This window comes from Colletotrichum tamarilloi (assembly GCF_030869305.1).
Source record: "Colletotrichum tamarilloi strain Tom-12 chromosome Unknown Scaffold_31.1, whole genome shotgun sequence".
NCBI lineage: Eukaryota > Fungi > Ascomycota > Sordariomycetes > Glomerellales > Glomerellaceae > Colletotrichum > Colletotrichum tamarilloi.
The window spans coordinates 370,304-389,171 of record NW_026849414.1 but is presented as its reverse complement, the minus strand read 5'-3'; the positions used below and the strand labels follow the sequence as shown (position 1 = coordinate 389,171).

Genomic DNA, 18,868 nt, shown 5'->3' with positions numbered 1-18,868 from the left:
CGATCCCAATACGAAGTTCGCGAACATCAGGGATATCCATCGGGCTCAAATCGAAGCGGGTGAAAGGGAGGTTATCACGGCTGAATCCAGCGACTCTGAATGCCCTAGTGAGGCTGGCAGCTGTATTGTAGTGGGTGTGGTTGAGGATCAATAGTTAATAGTAATGAGGAGGTTGGGTTGTGATCCCATCGTTTTTGTGGTGCCAGAAACAGGGGGGTGCCAGGAAGTGGGTATGTTGACTTACCAGCAAAAGGTACGTGGCTTCGTAAAGCTATATAGAAAATCAGCTGACTGCACACTCTCTGCGAAAAGATTATATTATTATGGTTGAAGTAGGATAGAATCTGGCCAGCACCTATTAGATCATACTTTATATATTGCGCCCGAATATGCGAAAGTTGGTATATCAAGACAGAAGGGCGCGGCGGCAATCAGTTGCTCCTGAGGTGGCTCAGACGGCTGCTATTGCGTCCAGGGCTGGGAAGTATCTCTAATCTGACAGGATTAAATGCTTTGAGTTATACTGTAGAGAGGTTGGGTTTACTATGTAATTACCCTTATCGAATAACTATTTGTAATCCTTGATGTGTTCTCCATTATTTCTTGCATCGATCTTATGATATTGGTAACTAATTTCTGGGACGTCAGGAACAGGCAGCGCAACCTCGGCCATCATCCTCAAAAGCCTCTTGAACAGGGGAGATTCCGGCCCTCCAATGAGATGCAGTGTGTTTTGGAGCGCGTAAAGCACATCCCTCGGACCCACCATCATGCTTCCGCCCTTGACTCGAGTGGAATCAAGCAGGTATCTGTTACAGGCCAACAGGTCGACCAGTGCGTCCGTAATACGGAATACCTTAAGCTCCTGTAAAAGCCCCCGCCTACCGCGTTAGATCCTAGTTAAGGACAACATCGCTCGTATTTCTATCATTTATATACCATGCCGAACCCGTGGGTCGTAATTGAGTCTCTGGAGACAGACGCGAAAAGTCGCATAGCCTTCTGGGCCACCAATGCAGGTTCCAATATTGAGAATGCAGCGTCACTTTCTCCGCGGCTGGACATCTGGATATGGCGAAGCGCGTATTGCCACCAAAGGATTTGGATCTAATTGCCCGTCATCAAGACGTTAACACGTTGTGTTTCCTGGAGCCTAGGCGCCACAGCTGCAATGTTGTCCATGGCTGACAGGGCATATTGAAGGTGGTCTACACTTTTAGCATCCATGTAGGCCCCTCTTCTATCCCCTGCTATGATGATATTGTTATTAAGTAGTGTGAAGAGCTGTGCTAAGAGTTGAAAAGATTGGTCAAGATCTCTAACCCCCGGAATGTGGAATTCCGAAGACGGCCAAGCCTGAATCGGCGAAAGTGACGTCGGAAAGTAATTCTGTACGCAAAAAGTCCTTGGTATAATGTCAGACTTTGCCATCGTTGGAAATACCAATGACCATAAGCAAACGGTTGACTTACTTCTCAGATACGAAGACTAGCCAGTAGATGCGGAGGACCAACTCTTTCTGCTCATTGGCCAGGCTGGCTAATGTTTCGGTGAGGTGCAAATCTTGGAGGTGTAGCTGTGTAATTGTCTCATGCAAGTATAGAATCGCGGTTCTTATTCTCCTAGTAATAGTGAAGTAGATATGCAGAAAAAATGCTGTTAACAAAGACTCGGTTGAGAAATCTTCCCGGTCAATGAACTGATCTCGTAGGCGCTGAGCGTGACGGGCAAAGCTTTCGGCAACGGAGCTGAGGTCTGTAGTTGCAGTGTCTTGCTCTGCTAAGCGTATCTGAGAAAGTCGCAATTGGGCGATGACCGTCGCACAGACAGCGCCAGCTAGTGCCCAGGCACCTCGATCACCCTGGGGATTATGGACGAGTCTGGACTTCAGATCTTCAATATTAAGAATGGGCCAGACGCAGGTAAGAGATTCTCGGAACTTGTCTAAATACTCGATGTATAGACGCAATGGCATCTGGCCGCTCTCGTGATCAACAACGGGGCTTACAAGTTCTTGTGAGATAGAACCAAGACTTTGAGATTGACGGATTTCGTTTTGATAGTGTGCCACCTTCTGGGATGTACATTGGCGAGGCCCTTTGGGACCTCGCTTTCGTGGAACTCTCAGAAAGGTACACTCTACAGAGTGTTTCTGGCACTCGAGACAAGGCGGATTACCTTGCATGCGACATCGTACCCGCCTTAAAGAGCAGCCATCGCATGGGTTTGCGGTGCGAGTCCTCCGCTTCTCCATAGTTGTTTGAAGATTTAACGAATGACAGAATTAACCAGCGTAGATGGAAGTCGAGGTAAGGTGAAGGAATGAGAGGACAAAGCTTGGCCAGCAGCAATTGAGCCGAGTAAATTAGACGATGCTCTTATGAGGGGGGGATTTCAGGTGATTTTGCTGCCCACCACTGCCGGCGGCAACGTAAAATAGGTAGCATGCCAGCTAGGTCAAAACTTTGCTAGAGATTTCCGCGAAGATTGCCCCGAAGGCGACAGTTAGACTTCGACACCACCATCATTCTCCCTATCAATTGCGTTTCTTGGCATTGCGCATGGATAGGAATTTGCGAGGGCGAAACTGGCAAGATGGTAGCCGTCTCAGGATTGCCGGCTTGCCGGCTTGCCGATAATTAATAAGTACATGAACCAACTTCAAGTGCAAGGCAACCAACCGCCAGCATGAACAAAATTTACCCTTGTCCGGTTTGCTATAACTTCAACATCTCTTGTGAAGTACGGAGTACACTATTCATATCTTAGACTTAGCTCCCAGCAATAGCTGAATTGATGGTTGAAAATCCAATTTCGTGAAGAGCAACGTTAGGACAAACAGAGCAGGCTTAATAGAGACCCCGTGTCACTCCGTGGTGGTTTAGTCTCTGAAATTCCCGAATATTGGGAAAACGATCAAAGCCAAAGTTGGAGTATAAAGCAGTTGCCGCCAATATCTGCCCCGCGTAAGATGGTTGAGGTTTACTTCACCTTGACAGCCTGTCCAGACTATGCCAGCCGTTTCGAGAGCGCGATGGTTTTTATGGGGCTTACAATTGGGAATCCTCGGGCTTGGTGGATTACACCTACACAGGCTATCTGGGTGTCTTGACCGCTTTTGTCATAGCGCGAGGCTCGTGAACAGGCTGGGCCGTAAGACGTGATTCAATCTGCGCGTTAGCCCGCGTATGTCACATCACTCAGGTCCATGGCCCGGGTGCGAGGGAATCTTACCTAAATTGGCATGCGACACAGTGCTCTTCTTTTCACCACATGACGAAATGGTCGGAGTGGGAGGAAGAAGTAAAGCCTGCGACCATTGTCGGCGTCGGCGTGTCAAGTGTGGTAAGGTCGCCCCCTCTCCTGTAGATACTCACCGGCATGCCCTCTAATCCAAGTGATACAGATCTTGCCGCGCCCGAGTGCGCAAGATGCGTCAAGGCGCAATTGAAATGCGGGGGCTGTCGCGGTCTCAGCTTCATCCAATACAACGGACACAGGGCCGCGACCCCCGGCACCGATGTCAGTGACATCTCTCAGGCAGCACCGATCATAGGATCAAAGACAACTACGCACTCAGTTGTAGTGCCCCGGAGAAACGAGATCATTCCAACCCAGATTGGAAAACAATACTTGACGCTAGGTTCTATGGATGATGTTTACGCCTCTTACGCGATGAATCATCTACTGCACGAGAGCGAGGAGGTCGTGGTAAATCCCGACATAAATCGAACATTGACCAACAAGTGCTTTGTCGCGCTTTCCACGACGATTTTTGGCATCGATAAGAAAGAGCCGCATGTCTTGCAACATGGTCTTTATAGATACGGTACTGCTCTCAAGGCCCTCAACAGGGCGTTAAGTGACCCCCGGGAAAGTCGATCTTTCGACGTTCTAGAGGCCATCATAGTGATGGCCGTTTTCGAAGTGAGTGGCCCTACAAGGCTATACGACAGAATATGGCTCAAATCAATGGTTGTGGGTATTGCAGCTAACCTCAAATGGTCAAGATGATTGCTGGAAACCGCGAAGACGGATGGATAGAACACGCGCGAGGCCTGGAAAGGCTTCTTGACTTCCGAGGACCGACATCGATGCAGCCATTGCCATGTTTGGCACTGTTCGAGAAGGCGCGGCCGTCAATGATTTTCGCTGCTCTTGTCACCCGCAAAACTACCATTCTTTCGAGTACTCTGTGGAAAGGTCTCCCGTGGTTGAAATACCCCGAACGGAAGAATCCACTCCAACTGCTTCTTGATATTGTTGCAGATTGCCCCGAACTATTTGTTTTGCGAGAGCATATCTTCGGTAAAGGTGAAGGGCTTCCTCGCAATTCAGCGCTGATATCTCTGCTTGAAATGGCACAAAAGGTTCTAAACGATCTCGAGACATGGGAGAATTGCTGGTCATCCACTGAGTTGGATCAGTATGATCTAGTCCCAGCGCCGGCCGCTACTACACCAATGCGCTCCGGATACGGCAGGTCCAGTGAGCCAATTTGGGACACCGTTTTTGAATTTCACAGTCTGTATCATGCCAGTACCTTGACTCTGTTTCACGGGACCTTGATCTTACTATTACTTCTGATTCATGGTTTGCAGCTTGCGCTACGAGATCCAGAAGGTCATAGTCCCGAACCTGGGCCTGTACCAATCAGGATACATGAATCTGGCATTCTTATATGCCGCAGTGTGGACTACCATCTTGATAAATTGCGAAACATCGCGAGTTCATCCATTCTATTTCCAATAAGAATGGCGTACGAGGCCGTAGGCAAGTCGGACGAAGTCCTTGGGCTGTGGCTGATGTTCCAACTCAGGCACATTTCGTCCAGCTCTAGCGGTAGATGGGCCATGGCTCGACACGTACTCCGCTTGAACCCTGTCTCGAACATCACGTCAGATAGACTCATACGTGACTACTCAAATTGATAACTTCGATGACATCCATTATATAGGTATTGAGGGAACTCCTTGCCGCTGCCACAATGCTTCTAGTCTGTCCAAGACTCTATCAATAGAAACTCCATCTTCTCTGACTTCTTCCGGTCTTTTGCCTGACTCTTGGTCATTTTGTCTGCGCGCCTTGAATTGGCTTCTTTCTCATGTTCATCCAATCTCTGACATTTCTTCTCAGCTTTCCTCATTTTCTTTTCTTCCTTCCTCTTGATTTTTTTGGACTCAAGTGGCTCTTTCTTGTCTAATTTCTCGGCGGCTTTCCTTTCAGCCTTTTCCATCTTTCGTTGGTTCCTCTCGTACTGCTTCTCCAATTTCGGCACCTTTTTGTGGGTAAGGCTGCCATCTAAACATTGAACATATTCGAATTTATCGAGCGGCTGATCCTGGTTGCTGTTCCTGATTTTGCTTCTTTTCCTTTCTCTCTGCTTTTCTTTCTTCTTAACAGCCCGCTCAATCTGTTTTTCGGTCATTCTGTCAACGAAATTTCTTTCCTTGCTAGGTGGCGGGACTTCAAAGCTAAGAGGGGCGACATATGGAGCAAGAGTCCGCATTCGGCGGTCTTGCAAACTCATCTCATATGTCTCTGGTGTGGTAGGCCTATGGATGGAGACGGTCAGAAGGATGGCACTTTTGCGCTGGATGAAGTGACTCTTACCAGAGCTCTGGGAGTCTCTCACCGCATCCCACTCTGGCGGCCAGAGTTTTGGATTTACATATCGACGCCTTGAGGCCTCGAGGCTCGAAGTAGTCACGGTTGACCTTATCTAGAAACAGCTTGGTCCGAATAATTCGAGTAGCAGCTGTCCCTAGTCCTGCAGTCACATTTGCTATGCCTCCTGCCAATTGTGCCCAATGATAGGGTCTAGGAAAAAAAGTCAGCTTCATTTAGAGCTTCGTGTGAGGAACGTGAAAATCGCTTACACGAGCCCTGCAATGCTACCCGCTGTGTTTAACATCGCCAAAGGAGCAGGCGGGCCTTGAGCCACGGTCAAATTGTCAAGGAATGCCACAAAGTCTTCTGCGTAAATCCCATGAGCCTGCAGAACTGGACTTTATGATCTCGTGAAAGGCAATGGGACTTTGAGAGGTCCAGCAAAGTCTACTCTAGGGATAACTACTGGCTTCTTTAAGTCATCAGTATCAGGCAGGACCCAGCAGTCTGACAGGGAGAGGAAATTTGCTTACTTCGAGCAGGCACTGCGAGCGCCTCGGATCTCTGGGCTCTTGAGGTATCCAGCTTGTTTTGGGCTGAATCTCATATTCCTCATCTCGAAGAGAGGAATGCAAAGATACCATATCTATAGAAAGTGCTGCCGAGGATGGCGAGCCAGAAGATACGGAGTTAGAGGATGACGAGTTTGCGGACAATCTCCGGACATTATCTGATTCAACGACGGAATAAGAAGGGGGTGCAGTACCATGAACGGCGTTCATTGTGGGGAAATCACTTGAGCCTAGCTGTGTATTGCCCATTTTTGACGTTGATGTATGCAAATGTGACTGACGTTCGTGTCTTGTCGGATTAAATGATGTGTCTGCTTAGAGGACTTGATGTGAGGACTTCCAGTGTTGGGCCCGAGGTATTTATAACATCACGACAGGAGAGGCTGGTGATGGAAGTTTCGGAAGGCCACAGGTAACAGACGGAAGATTGTAGTAAACGATACCTAATTCGGTTCATTCCTCGAGATGACGACTGTTTCTGTCTAGATCTTCAGCTACTCTAGATTCCATATTCGTATACTAGACGGTCGGAAAGGCGCCATCGACAGTGTGATGCAGAGGACCACCATTCTTCGATATCCTTCGCCATGATTTACAAGATGATCCGGGCTGCCGATCAATTACTAGATATGGCGCAATCCTCGAGGCACTAAGAATCCCCGCTAATCCCCACCCCTTCCCGACGATCAGTCATCGACCATACTCTATTAGGACCATTCCTCGAGATTGCCAGTTGCTAAAAGCGTGCGAACTGCAGAGTTGACCAAACACCTTCAAGGGCGGGACACTACTCACTTTTGTTCTAACACCTTTCTACAGGCGGGCACTAATTACTTTTGCTATCATCACTTGTAGCTTATCTATTCCGTCAAGCATTAGGTAACGTCAAGGTGTTACACCTTGAGTATCCTTTGTCGCTGACCTCGATTGGGGCTTTTCAACTGACCGTAGGAGAAGGAAACGAGGCAGCTTTGAAACAGGACACGCGGAAATGATACGTATTTAGCGCTGTGCCTCACACGAGGCACATGGCTCCATGTTCAACGGTATTTAGCACTCGATTCGACATTCGCATGATCACGCAGTAGCACATTTCCCAAGTTCTACCTCCGCTCGGATCAATGGAACCGTCCTAGACCTCATGGGAAAACACAAGCGGCAAGAAATGCTCATGCTTTCGATTGGATTTCAGCTAGCAACACGCACCAAGATACCACGACTTGTCTTCATTCATTTTTCACTAGTCGTGCTAGTACCCTCGTCCTCCCACGTCACAGCTATTGGTTCGTGGTTTCCCGAGAACTTCTGACCTGCGAACCAAAGCTCGAATCGCAAATCCGCAGGCGCAACAATGACTCGTATATCGAATTGGCATATATAGAACTTGAAGCCTCGGGAGAAACACGTGCCTCGCTTCTCTTTGAGTATGAGTTGCTCCTGCTGTACGCCCGTGAGGTTGCTCTTAACTTCGCAAAGCTTGAATGCTCCAGCTAAGTATGCACAAAATCAGTCATGTCCTCTCCTCTAAATGTTGTCAATGCTGCGTTGTACAGTTTGCAGACTTACCATGCTTCATACTGCTCGGCAAAAAGGATACTTCATTGTGGGAGGTCACGATCTTAGCGTCCCATGACCTGGTTGTCTCGGCTGCTTTGAGACGAATATCAAATGATTTCACTAACGGCTTCGCTGGATTGATGACATCCCCCTGTGGTTGTGTCAGTGAGCTTACTGGTATTATCATGGGGTCAAGGGACTTACCTTTCGAATGAGCCATTCTATTTGGTTGATTGCCCACTTTTGCTTGTGTTCAAACTGGTCGTCAACAATATCCTCGTTAAAGTGCTTGGCTGGCGAGTAGATCTCTCGAACAATGATCCCGTAGCTAGCTCGCGCTATTCGAGTCGCCAACACCGCCAGATTACCAGATATCATCTTCTGCTGGTGATCAAGGAGTAGGCCGCGCACGACAACGAGTTGTGGGTCCTGGCAAGGGATGACTGCGATCTGGCTCGCATTCGGATGTGGGTAGCTGGTGAACTGTTGCTGGAGCCTATCTCGAACATATGCCGAACTCCCGAGGCCACCGGACAGAATCATATGATCCTATTCATGTCAGAATTCACATCTTGTTCAGTATCATAGATGCGGGACATACGACTTGCTGAGGCCGGTCATTTACGCCCAACCAATCCAACTGCTCCTTGATTCTCCTCATTATGCCTTCGATTTGAACCTCAAACAAGGAGGTGATCTCTTGCCTGAATTCTGTCAGTCAAGATGAAAATTTGACAGCTAGTTAACCAAGTTACTTAGTGAATGCCATCCTCCCGTTTTCAACCCGCAATCCAGGATGGCTAAAGTCATGCGAAACACCATCCATTTGGATTCTGTAGATGGACTGCATGTAGGCTCTCTCTCCAAACTTGTGTTTCACTGTCCTGAAATGGTGGCTCCTTGCCATTCTATTGGCGCAATCGGTGGGCAGTCGATCGTGGGCATCAGGGCAGATGGAGAGTCGCTGAGCTACCAATCGAACGAATGCCCTATCAATGAGGGAGGCACCAATGCCAACCCCTCTCACAGCTGCCATTTGCGACATTTGTGGGAAATCACCATCAGTTGATGTAATTTGCATCAAGGCTAGGTCAGTAGTTCCACCGCCTGCGTCAACCGTTAAAAAGAGATTTCCCAATCGAAACTCCACGGGGCTCGTCTTCAGAGTTGCGACTGCAGCTGCTTCTGCCTCCGTTAGATCAAGCTGTGCCATATGGCATGGTCCTTCGATGCCAAATCGCGCATCGCGTATTGCATTCTTGAATGCGTTCACGACTCCCATTTTAGTCCATGTAGTCGGAGCGCTAAACAAGAAGGTAACTGTCATACTTGCCCAACCACCAAAATGACGTCGACCGCACTGAGTTTCTATGCTCTCTTTGATGTGTCCATATACTTGTTTTAAGTAGTCCGTAATGTATCTTTGCGCGTCAGAAGTGCTGCGTGGAACATGTTCCAGGCCTTGTTTCTGCGCTGCCGCCAACGTATCATCGTCGAGAAAGATCTTGAAGAACTCCCGCCGAGTCTTGCCGGGAACATCTTCGTCATCGTCTGCGCACATGAAACCCCACGAAGAGATACTGCCATCAGCATTGTAGATGATGGTTGTCGGGACTTTTCTTTCTCCCCGATCACCGCTCCCTGGCCAGTCGTTAATGGCTTGGATGGGTGTCCTGGGTGTCATCCAGGCAACCCCTTAGATATCAGTTAGCATATTCTATGAGACCAATAGATGAGCAACTTACCAGTGTAAGTGGTGCCGAGGTCAATAGACACAAGAATGTCGGGTTTGGCAGCCATTGTAAGAGCAGAACCTGTTCGATGTGCATAAGGTAAGGTACGTAGGTCAAGCTGATCTCTAATTACTGCGCTGGAACCCCTCTCTCGAGGAAGAATGGCGAGGCAAGTCTCACGGCGGAAGCCCTCTTTGATTGAAACTCATGGTTCATACCTTTCATGGTCCAAGGGGGAAGGCGCGGGGCTAGTAGTTGGAAACCAGGAAGGCGCGTGTTGGATGTCCTTATCCACCGCCTGATATTCTCCCCACTTGGCTTGCATCCATCCCCGGCCCAGGTAGGAAGGCTGGCTGCATGTAGGTGGCCTAGTCAACTTGCGCCTTCGATGCCTTCGGGCAACCCAGACCCAACGTCCGAGGAAACAGCTTCCGCAGTCTGACTGAAACCAATTTAATGCGGTCAGATTGCACAGGCGTTGAGTTCTGCTGCAGACCGCCGCGCTATCTCGAGGCCCCAGAGATGTGGCGATTTAATGACCCTACCTTACCGTCCGTCTCCTGGTACCTTGAGGCTTCTCCAGTTGGCTGAGCTTGATGATTGACCACCGGAAAGTAGGTGATTTACAAGGGATGCAAATAAGGCAATTCCGCCTCCTACCACCCTGCCAGCTTCTGCGTCTCAGCCTGCCTCCCAACTTCTCTATCTTCACACCCAACCACCGAGTGGGCTGTTCACCTGAAATGGCAAGTATTGCGGTCTCAGTGTAAGACGAGGACTTTTGTGACTCTGCGTGTGGGGGGGTCATCTCTTTTTAAGCGTAACGATGAAGAAATATTGTGTGTTGATTTCAGACCGCATTTGAGCTTGCAAAGCCCACTTCACCGCCGTCGCACGTCAACCTACTCTTAACCTCCTCCATTTGTCTCAATACGGGGACAGTCTGTTCTCAGCAGTCAAGATGTCTGATTCTTCCACCACGCAAAACTCAGCTGCGGCGGCTGGTAGCCTTTCAGGAAGTATAGCATCTGCTACCTCATCAACCTTTCCAGCCTCAGTTGGATCAAGCCAGCTTTCAACGCCGACTCTCAGCACACCTGCTCTGCCACTTGCAGAAATCACCTTAACATCATCTGGGGCCCAGCCTGGTATTGACAGAGGCACACCAACGCAAGTAGCCAACACAATTTTCACGGCTACCCCATACACAAATGCAGCTGCACAAGCACCCATCGCAGTGGCGGTTACTATCTTTGAGTATCCTTTAGCTCATACTACTAGCATCAAGCCAGCGACCAATTCAAGTGCTTCGACGCATTGTCCTCGTCCATCTTCGACCGGTATATCTACTGGGACTATCGCCGGGGCATCAGTAGGTTGTCTGCTGGGCGGCCTTCTGATCGGGGCAATTGTGGCACTAGCGATTTTGCGTCGAAAGCACCAGAAAGATGGAAAGAATATCAAGAAGGAGAATTTCGTGCTGACAACGGAGTCAAAGATTTACGGAGAGCCTAGTTCTGGCCAGTCAAGTAAGGATGTTGACCTCAGCCAATTCCTCCTAGATGCAACTCCCGACAAGGAAATCGGCGACGAATTCCTTTCACTAAGCGAACTGGTACGGTCTCACATTGAGAGTCATTACCATCTACAACCATTGCACTCTTCGGCTTCGCTAATTCCGAGCATTCGCGACTTGGAATTGCCCCAGACTCCAGGGTCAACTCCCGAAAGCGTGGCCGCGATCTGTGCCAATCCGGTCAGTCGACAAGTCGGGCTTCAGCACGTTGTTTCCACGGCCATTCTCAACAGTATCGACTTCCCCTCAGGGGGCCGATTTTCTGTGCTTCCCGAACCAGTGACAAACTTTCTCCGCTCCGTCCCAAGGGATACCCAATACGACAACTCTAGTGGTGAGAATTTGATAGCTCCAGGCCTCCCAGATCACTGAGATTTGCAAAGCTAACATTGGTAACTAGCGAAAATGCTCGCGTTGTCACAATGGCGTAAATTATCGGCGTTTCTACTGCACCCAAGTCGCAACCAACGGACTCCACTTTCAATGCCAGACTCGGCGGCAGCTCAGCATGCTGCTGATCTCACCGCAGCTCTTCAGGTCTTCCTTAGGCCTTTCGTTCCTGCAGAACAGACCAGACTAGAGGAGCAAACGGAACACCTCCAGGCGGTCATTCTGGAATGTGCAAAGTTTGGTTGGTTGGTCATGTCACAACCCAGCGACTGGCATTTCAAGTATGGCCAGGGTGGAAGAAACTCGGGGGTCCGGATGCTCGTCGTTTTTCCTGGTCTTGATAAGTTAAGTGGCAAGGATGGAAAGTTGTATCGGTCACCTCATCAGGTCGTGGCGCCTGTGGTAACACAAGTTTAGGCAGTTGGATTTTGGTCCGGTTGGCTGCAGACTGTATCGACACAAGCAAGCTACTTACTTCAAGTCAGTAACATGACTCAAACTAACATGCAGGCGGGGAAAATTACAAAAGGACCCTGTAGTGTGGCAAGTTGTAAGATGAAGATGTGGATATTGACTGTGTGAGCTATCTTCAGCTCAGCCTGCTCTACCCCTAGAAAAGTCGTGCCGTCACATTGACCCTGGTGAAACCCCATGGACTGTTAGGCGCTAAGACTGTGCTGTTGGTTCAAAATGTGTTGCTTTTTTTTTTCCAAGCACCAATCAGGCTGTTCATCACATTCCCAAGAGAGAAAGCCCAACCGCTAATTACTGTGCCACATGCATGTTGGCTCTCCGTGAGTGCATCTACCCACCCCACCCCCTTCACCACGGCTCTGAGTACCTTGTTATCGAAGAAAGTTAATTCTTTCTAAGTCATAAGTACAAAAATATAGTTTTAATAAAATAGTATAGTACCTACTTAGTACTTCAATTAAAATACTTTTTTAAGCTTATTATAAAAAAAAGATAATTATATTACTAACTACTTATTATTAAGGTCTATAAGTAGCGCTATAGCTTTAATTATTATAATTTTAATTATAATAGCTTTATTTATAATAAGTAAAAAGTCTAATTATAAGTCCCTTAAAAGCTTTTTATTAAGAGTTATAAAAGCTTCTAAGTATATTAAGTTAAAATACTTACTAAAATACTAATAATTAAATTAACCCTATAATAATGACCTTAATAAAAAACTTAAAAAAAAACATTAAAATCCTTATTATTATTAAGTATAATTTACGAAGTATAGTAACGTAGCTATAGAATATTATTAATATATTTTATATTAAAAAGGGTATTATTAGTATTAATAAAATAGATAGGGCCGTATTAATATAGCGCCTCGGCTTCTTTTTATAGTTTAAGGATAATTACTTTAAATAGTATTAAAAGTCTATTAAAAAGCTCTCTCGAGTACTCTAGTATATCTATTACTATCTCTGTAATAATAAGACTCCCAGCGCCTACGCATAAGAGTAGGTTACCTACCTCCAGATAGTAATACCAGCCTACTAACAAGCTGTCGAAACTGCGATTCTGGCGATCCCTTGTTCACCACGGCTCAGATAGCCTAGCTAGCCTTTAACTCCGTATTCAGCCCCAGCCTGATGGTTCATATTTAGGCACTTGCAGATTGAAGATAGGGGCTCGTCTTGTTGCATCCTATGATGCCACAGCGGAGTGTCCTACTCAAGTCGGTTAGTGACTACTGATTGCCCAGGTTCACAGACGACACATAGGCAAGTGAGGAAGCCTTCTGGGTAACATCACCGAATCTCCTCAAACGCAAACGCAGAAGATCCACGCGAGAAGCATGATACCATGTACTTGAAGGCGTTGGGTTCATACCGCAGCCTGCTTGCTATGGCGAAAGCTTGGCCCCAGCAATCAATACGCCCCCTCCAGAATTAGGACATGCACTATGCATTTGCTTACTTTTGTGCTGCTAGACAAGAAGACCTGGGTCGCGTCCGCTAGGTCCATTATCACGGTCGAGCTCGGTACAGAGCTCCTTCTGTTATCTCAATTATGCACATTGTCTCGCTGATGTGGTGTTGAAGTGGCAAGAAACACAGTCTATGGTAACCCTCCTGGTTCTGTTGCTTTCGTGTTAGCTTTTCTAAGGCGTCTTTTTGGATCATGATTTGCTACATCTTCAACAGCTTGCTGATTTGACATTCGGTTGAGTGCATGCAAAGTCAAGCACTGGCGTTTCTCTATGGATCCCCTCAGCGCTCTACGTGCAACTTACTACATTGTTCTCTTTGGTATCGAACTGGATCAGGTCCCACAAGAAGTCAGAAACAGCCTAGAACTTGTGCGTACCTGCCACACCGACTTGCAGTATCTTATCGAAATCCGCAATGAGCTGCTGCCCCTTCTTCAGAGACGCCCCAAAGTCCTTGAGCGTGTCAACAGCATCGTCGAAACAACACACAAGGGCTTGGTCGAGGTCTGTGAGATCGTGGAAAAAAGTCGCCCTCAGCTGAACAATGGAAGGACCCCCTTCAGGAGTAGGCTGTCCTGGATTCTTTTCGACTCCGCACAGTTCAAAGCACAAAGACCGGTCATCAGCCGTCATCATGCTTCCGTTCTCGCAGAATTGAATTTCCTGCGACAGATTGCGCTGCTTGCGCCAACCCCGGAACGCGGTAATGGCGATGATGATGCCTCCAAGAAACCGACGATGTTGTTTGACAACGTTGCACTCTTGGAGGACTTGATCGGGAAGGCCAATACCTCAGGTACCGTACCCACTGTACCCCTTTGTGAACTTAATCCACCATGTATGTTGACGTTGGCTCAGGATCCGTGACCTCATTACCGGCCTACTCAAGCGATATCAACCCCCCCGAGCAACGTCAACCAGCCGATTCAATAACAAGTCAGGCCTTCTTTGCTTTATCCTCCGGCCCTTCTACTGTGTACTTGGCTCTATCTCCTCTGCCTGTACCTACAGATTGTCCTAAACTCCCTTCCGACTTCCTTTCTTCCTCTTGGTCGAAGATTGACATACCCGAGCACCTCCTCGACCAACATCAAGATGCGCCGAGTATACTTGGATATGAGGAAACAGGAGGCGAAGTCCTAGATTCGTCTGATGGAGACGGAATTTCTCTTTTGTTCGGAGATTATGCGAACATGACACCACTTTTATCATCAACGCCATCTGTGTCGAGCGCATCTACATCCATGTCACCGTTGTCTCCTGGTGCTGAGCATCTCCATCGACCAGCCTCCGTGGTGTCTTCCTTGTCGTCTATGCGTGGAACACCCGGGCTTTCCAACTCGGAGACCACATTGGTAGTTCGATCCACCTCGGCAATGTCTTTGGAAAATACAGCCCAGAGGCAACGACCGCCGTCATTCCGTAAACAACATCAATCTGAGGAGTTCGATCATCGGAACCTTGACAGTCCGCCTGTTCGAGGCATGATTCAGGACTTAACATCACCACGAAGCACCTCATCTCCCTCTTCGGCTTCCACGCCTATCTCATCTTCAGCACGTCAGTTTCGCTCGTGGTCGTCGCCATCGTTTTCACAACTAGGTCGACACAGACGTAAAGGCCCCCACCAGTCCAACCCTCCAGATGCGTCATCATCGCCAGATGTAGGAAAGAACCCCAAGGTTCCATATCCTGCTCCCTTTCCTCTAGATGCGAAGGATGATCAAAACGCCGTCTCAAATGGCCGTTTTCGCGCATATAGTCCCATATATCGCAACGAGGATGTCACCAGTCATCTCAACTCTCCATCTCAGCCTCGTCGGCTACAAGACCAGGCATTCAATACAGACTTTACGCACGAACGGCAATCATTGCCGTCACGGGCTCATCTCGCTTGTTACGACCAAGAGAGGGCTCCTCATCCGCTTTCGCAGGCTATTTCTATCAATTCTCTGCGGGGTAGCCATGTATCACAATTCCAGGATAATGTAGTACCCCAGCGAGAGTCTGAGCAAGTTCAAGTTTTCGAGATGCTGGGTTCGATTCCAAGCTTGGATCAATTCACCAGCTATCAACGTCCAAGTAATCAGAGAGACTTCATTGATGAGGCGTCTTCCATGACCAATCAGGGGAAGGAGGGCCCAAGTTCTGTTCCTTCCGACTCGGGGATATTCGAGCTGCCGTAAGCCTACAAGCAAGCACCGATCGAAATGCCTAGGAGGAGGCAATCAGATGGAATTGAACCTTTCAGTCTTGAAAACGTATAGCAGTGACAGCCAGTGTCTTTTCGGCGGAGACGAGTAACGAAAACAATGCCCAATGCCAGTGTTCATACCTTCAATAATTACGATTGTGATGCTTGAGACTCACTTGGATGAAACGTGGAATTGAGCAGTAGATCTTGACATCTGCTCAGTTGTTTGCGAGGCAGTCTGAGGTGGAAATGTGTCAAGGACACATGAGCATGGTGAAGATAGATCTGGCACACTATCACGAACATCGCGGGTCTTTTGCGCATCGGATCGTATGGTCATTGAAGAGGCAAAGTAAGTCAATTCACGTGTCATGATTCGTATCTAGTTCATGGGGGATTAGTTTATTAAGTACAACTTCGTGGCACTCTTGTTTGGTATCTCGGTTTGGTGTATGTCCTTCCCCTGGGGCCTGGTCGACTTCGCCCTTCACCTTTGTACACGATCTTCCCAGTCATCAATGGAATTCCAGTAACACTTATGCAGTAACAGCCTCCTCCTTGGGCTTGGCTTCCTCCACTGCAGGCTCGGCGGCGGGCTTGTCGCCATTAACGTTGGCAGCCTTTGTGAGCTCCTCACGCAGCTTCTGCAGTTCGGCGGCGTGCTTCGCCTCGGCGGCAGCCAGATCCTTCTTGGAGTCCTCGAGGTCCTTCGTCAATGAGTCAACAGCAGAGGTCGACTTCTCGGCCTTCTCCTGCCAGCTGGCAGCTTCCCTCTTAGCGCTCTCCAACTCAGTAGATGCGTCCTTCTTGACGCTCTCGCTAGACTTCTCAAGGTCAGCATACTTGCTCTGCAAGTCCGCCAGCTCCTTGCTCAAACGCGAGGACTCCTCGGCTGACTCGGTCTTCGTCTTGTCGTGAGTTTGCTGCAGAGCGGCATGCTGCTCTTCGAGATCAGAGAGAGACTTCTTTGTGGTAGTGTGCTCCGCCTCAATATCGGCCTTGGCCTTCTCGTGGGACTCCTGCTCTGACTTGTGCTTGGTCTCGGCATCGGCCAGGCTCTGCCTGATGGAGGCGAGCTCAGATCCAGCATCGGATTGTGCCTTGTCGTGCGACTCCTGGAGAACCTTGTACTTCTCCTCCCACTCCGCAACGCTCTTCTTCGCGGCCTCGACTTCAGCGCTAGACTCGGCTTGGGCCTTCTCCTGTCCTTGCTTGAGGACGTTGAACTTCTCCTCCCACTCCGTCACGCTCTTCTTCGCGGCATCAATCTCGGCACTGGAGTCAGACGCAGCCTTCTCCTGGGCCTGCTGCAAGGTGGTGTACTTCTCCTCCCACTCGGCAGCAGTCTTCTTGGCGGCGTCAACTTCAGCGCTGCTTTCAGACTGGGCTTTCTCCTGTGTCTGCTTGAGAGCGTTGAACTTCTCTTCCCACTCTGCAACACTCTTCTTGGTAGCCTCCAACTCTGCGCTGGATTCTGACTGGGTCTGTGCTTGCGCCTCCTGCAGCGTCCTGTACTTTTCCTCGGACTCGGCTAAGCTCTTCTTCACGGATTCCAGCTCTGCGGTGGCAGCGGATTGCGTTTCCTTCTGAGTCTTTTCCAAGCCACTGTACTTTTCCTCCCATTCGGAAACGCCCTTCTTGGCAGCCGCCAGTTCGGCGTCATGAATCTCCTGTAACTTGGTGTACTTCTCTTCGGACTCAGCCAGAGACTTCTTTGCAGACTCAAGCTCGGTACCAGAGGCAGACTGAGCATCCTTGTGCGACCGCTCCAGCTTGTTGTATTTGTCCTCCCACTCGGCAACACTCTTCTTGGCAGACTCGAGCTCCGCCGCGCTCGACTCCTGCAGCTTCGCGTACTTGTCTTCGCTCTGAGCGAGGGAGCTCTTGGCAGTCGCCAAGTCTGCATCCGCCTCAGCCTTGATCTTGTCGTTGGTTTGCTGGAGAGCAGTAAGCTTCTCCTGGGCGTCGGCAAGCTCCTTCTGGGTGGACGACAAGACGGATGCGGAGTCGGACTTGAGGCCATCGAGGGTCTGTTGAAGGCTGGCAACCTTGTCCTGCGCTTCGGCGAGCTCCTTCTTGGTGGCAGCGACCTGCTCCTCGGAACCGATCTTGAGCTTGTTGTGGTTATCCTCGAGCTCGACAAACTTTGTCTGGGCGTCGAGCAGCTCCTTCTTGGCGGCCTCGAGGTCCGCATCAGCTTCCGTCTTACGTTGGTCAAGGGTCAACTGGAGAGCGACAAGCTTTTCTTGGGCATCGGTGAGGTCCTTCTGGGCGGCAGATACGTTGGCGCTGGAACCGCTCTGGAGATCGTCGTGGGTTTTCTGGAGAGCGGTGAACTTTTCTTGGGCATCGCTCAACTCCTTCTTGGCAGCGGCGAGATCGGAATCGGTGTCGGCCTTGAGCTTGTCGAGAGCCTCCTGAAGGGCGGTGTATTTGCTGCCGGCGGTGGCGAGCTCGGCTTCAGTGTCGGACTTGAGCTTGGAGTGCTGGCCTTCGAGGTCGGAAAGTTTGCCCTCGAGGGTGGTAACGGCAGCAACCTTTTCGCCGAGGGACTTGTTCGCGGACTCGGCCTCGGCCTTGATCTTGTCGAGGGTCTCCTGCAAGGTGAATCGGGCCTGGTCGGCATCGGTCAGGCGCTCCTGGAGGGCCTTGAGCTCGTCGCGGAGGGAGACTTCGAGGGTCTCGCGCTCCTTCTTGGCCTCGGCCAGCTGCTCCTTGACGGCGGCAAGATCATCCTCAAGAGCCTTCTTCTCCTGCTGAACCTTATCGAGCTGCTCCTGGAGAGCGGCAAGCTTCTTGTTCGCGTTGTCGAGCTCCTGGGCGCGCTGGGTGTTGGCGTCGCCGTTGGCCTGAAGGTGGTGGTTGATCTTGTCGTTGCTGGTGGCAAGCTCGGACTCGAGAGTGGCGATGCGAGATTTGTTCTCTTGCTTGGTTGATGTCAATTGGGCGTCGAGCTCCTGAATCTTTTTGCGCAAGTCTTCGGCCTCCTCGGAAAGGGAGGTGTACTGCTTCTCCTTCTTGGAAAGGTCCTCCTCGAGGACAGTGATGGTCTCCTCACGGTCGGCAAGCTTCTGCTCGAGCTCTGCAGCAGAGCCCTCAAGCTGGTGACCGTTGCTGGGTGAGAAGACTGAGACAACGTTGCCCATGATGGAGAATTCTCGTCAGACTGAACTAAGGGGAAGGGGGGCCTGTTGTCGGTTCAGTCGAGGGAAGGTAGAGAGGCGGGCAGGGCAGTTGATGGGATAAGATTGGTGAATGGTTAAAGATTTTGGGGGAAAGGCGCAG

The 18,868-nt window shown here is 49.6% G+C and overlaps 8 protein-coding genes across 8 annotated transcripts; 3 read left to right on the top strand and 5 right to left on the bottom strand.

Moving 5' to 3' along the window:
* Window positions 1-568: 568 nt before the first annotated feature.
* CTAM01_08754 (AflYd/sugR/sugar regulator) lies at window positions 569-1,065 on the bottom strand (the record flags this gene model as incomplete). Its single annotated transcript, XM_060524774.1, has 2 exons — window positions 569-881; window positions 983-1,065. 2 exons carry the CDS (start codon window positions 1,063-1,065, stop codon window positions 569-571), a joined length of 396 nt encoding a protein of 131 aa, XP_060380721.1.
* Window positions 1,066-1,107: 42 nt separating this feature from the next.
* On the bottom strand, window positions 1,108-2,254 carry CTAM01_08753 (AflYd/sugR/sugar regulator; the record flags this gene model as incomplete). The annotated part of the gene is made up of 2 exons (XM_060524773.1): window positions 1,108-1,213; window positions 1,473-2,254. The coding sequence occupies 2 exons, from the start codon at window positions 2,252-2,254 to the stop codon at window positions 1,108-1,110; spliced, it is 888 nt and encodes a 295-aa protein (XP_060380720.1).
* Window positions 2,255-3,381: 1,127 nt separating this feature from the next.
* CTAM01_08752 (uncharacterized protein) lies at window positions 3,382-4,492 on the top strand (the record flags this gene model as incomplete). The annotated part of the gene is made up of 3 exons (XM_060524772.1): window positions 3,382-3,927; window positions 4,011-4,213; window positions 4,438-4,492. 3 exons carry the CDS (start codon window positions 3,382-3,384, stop codon window positions 4,490-4,492), a joined length of 804 nt encoding a protein of 267 aa, XP_060380719.1.
* Window positions 4,493-4,993: 501 nt separating this feature from the next.
* CTAM01_08751 (uncharacterized protein) lies at window positions 4,994-6,392 on the bottom strand (the record flags this gene model as incomplete). The annotated part of the gene is made up of 4 exons (XM_060524771.1): window positions 4,994-5,555; window positions 5,614-5,820; window positions 5,880-5,995; window positions 6,144-6,392. 4 exons carry the CDS (start codon window positions 6,390-6,392, stop codon window positions 4,994-4,996), a joined length of 1,134 nt encoding a protein of 377 aa, XP_060380718.1.
* Window positions 6,393-7,412: 1,020 nt separating this feature from the next.
* CTAM01_08750 (uncharacterized protein) lies at window positions 7,413-9,539 on the bottom strand (the record flags this gene model as incomplete). The annotated part of the gene is made up of 6 exons (XM_060524770.1): window positions 7,413-7,672; window positions 7,749-7,890; window positions 7,944-8,288; window positions 8,341-8,450; window positions 9,069-9,434; window positions 9,485-9,539. The coding sequence occupies 6 exons, from the start codon at window positions 9,537-9,539 to the stop codon at window positions 7,413-7,415; spliced, it is 1,278 nt and encodes a 425-aa protein (XP_060380717.1).
* Window positions 9,540-10,433: 894 nt separating this feature from the next.
* Window positions 10,434-11,420, top strand: CTAM01_08749 (uncharacterized protein; the record flags this gene model as incomplete). The annotated part of the gene is made up of 1 exon (XM_060524769.1): window positions 10,434-11,420. The coding sequence occupies one exon, from the start codon at window positions 10,434-10,436 to the stop codon at window positions 11,418-11,420; it is 987 nt and encodes a 328-aa protein (XP_060380716.1).
* A 2,239-nt stretch (window positions 11,421-13,659) lies between these two features.
* CTAM01_08748 (uncharacterized protein) lies at window positions 13,660-14,815 on the top strand (the record flags this gene model as incomplete). The annotated part of the gene is made up of 3 exons (XM_060524768.1): window positions 13,660-14,185; window positions 14,248-14,365; window positions 14,677-14,815. 3 exons carry the CDS (start codon window positions 13,660-13,662, stop codon window positions 14,813-14,815), a joined length of 783 nt encoding a protein of 260 aa, XP_060380715.1.
* Window positions 14,816-16,119: 1,304 nt separating this feature from the next.
* On the bottom strand, window positions 16,120-18,729 carry CTAM01_08747 (adventurous gliding protein Z; the record flags this gene model as incomplete). Its single annotated transcript, XM_060524767.1, has 1 exon — window positions 16,120-18,729. One exon carries the CDS (start codon window positions 18,727-18,729, stop codon window positions 16,120-16,122), a length of 2,610 nt encoding a protein of 869 aa, XP_060380714.1.
* Window positions 18,730-18,868: the final 139 nt, after the last annotated feature.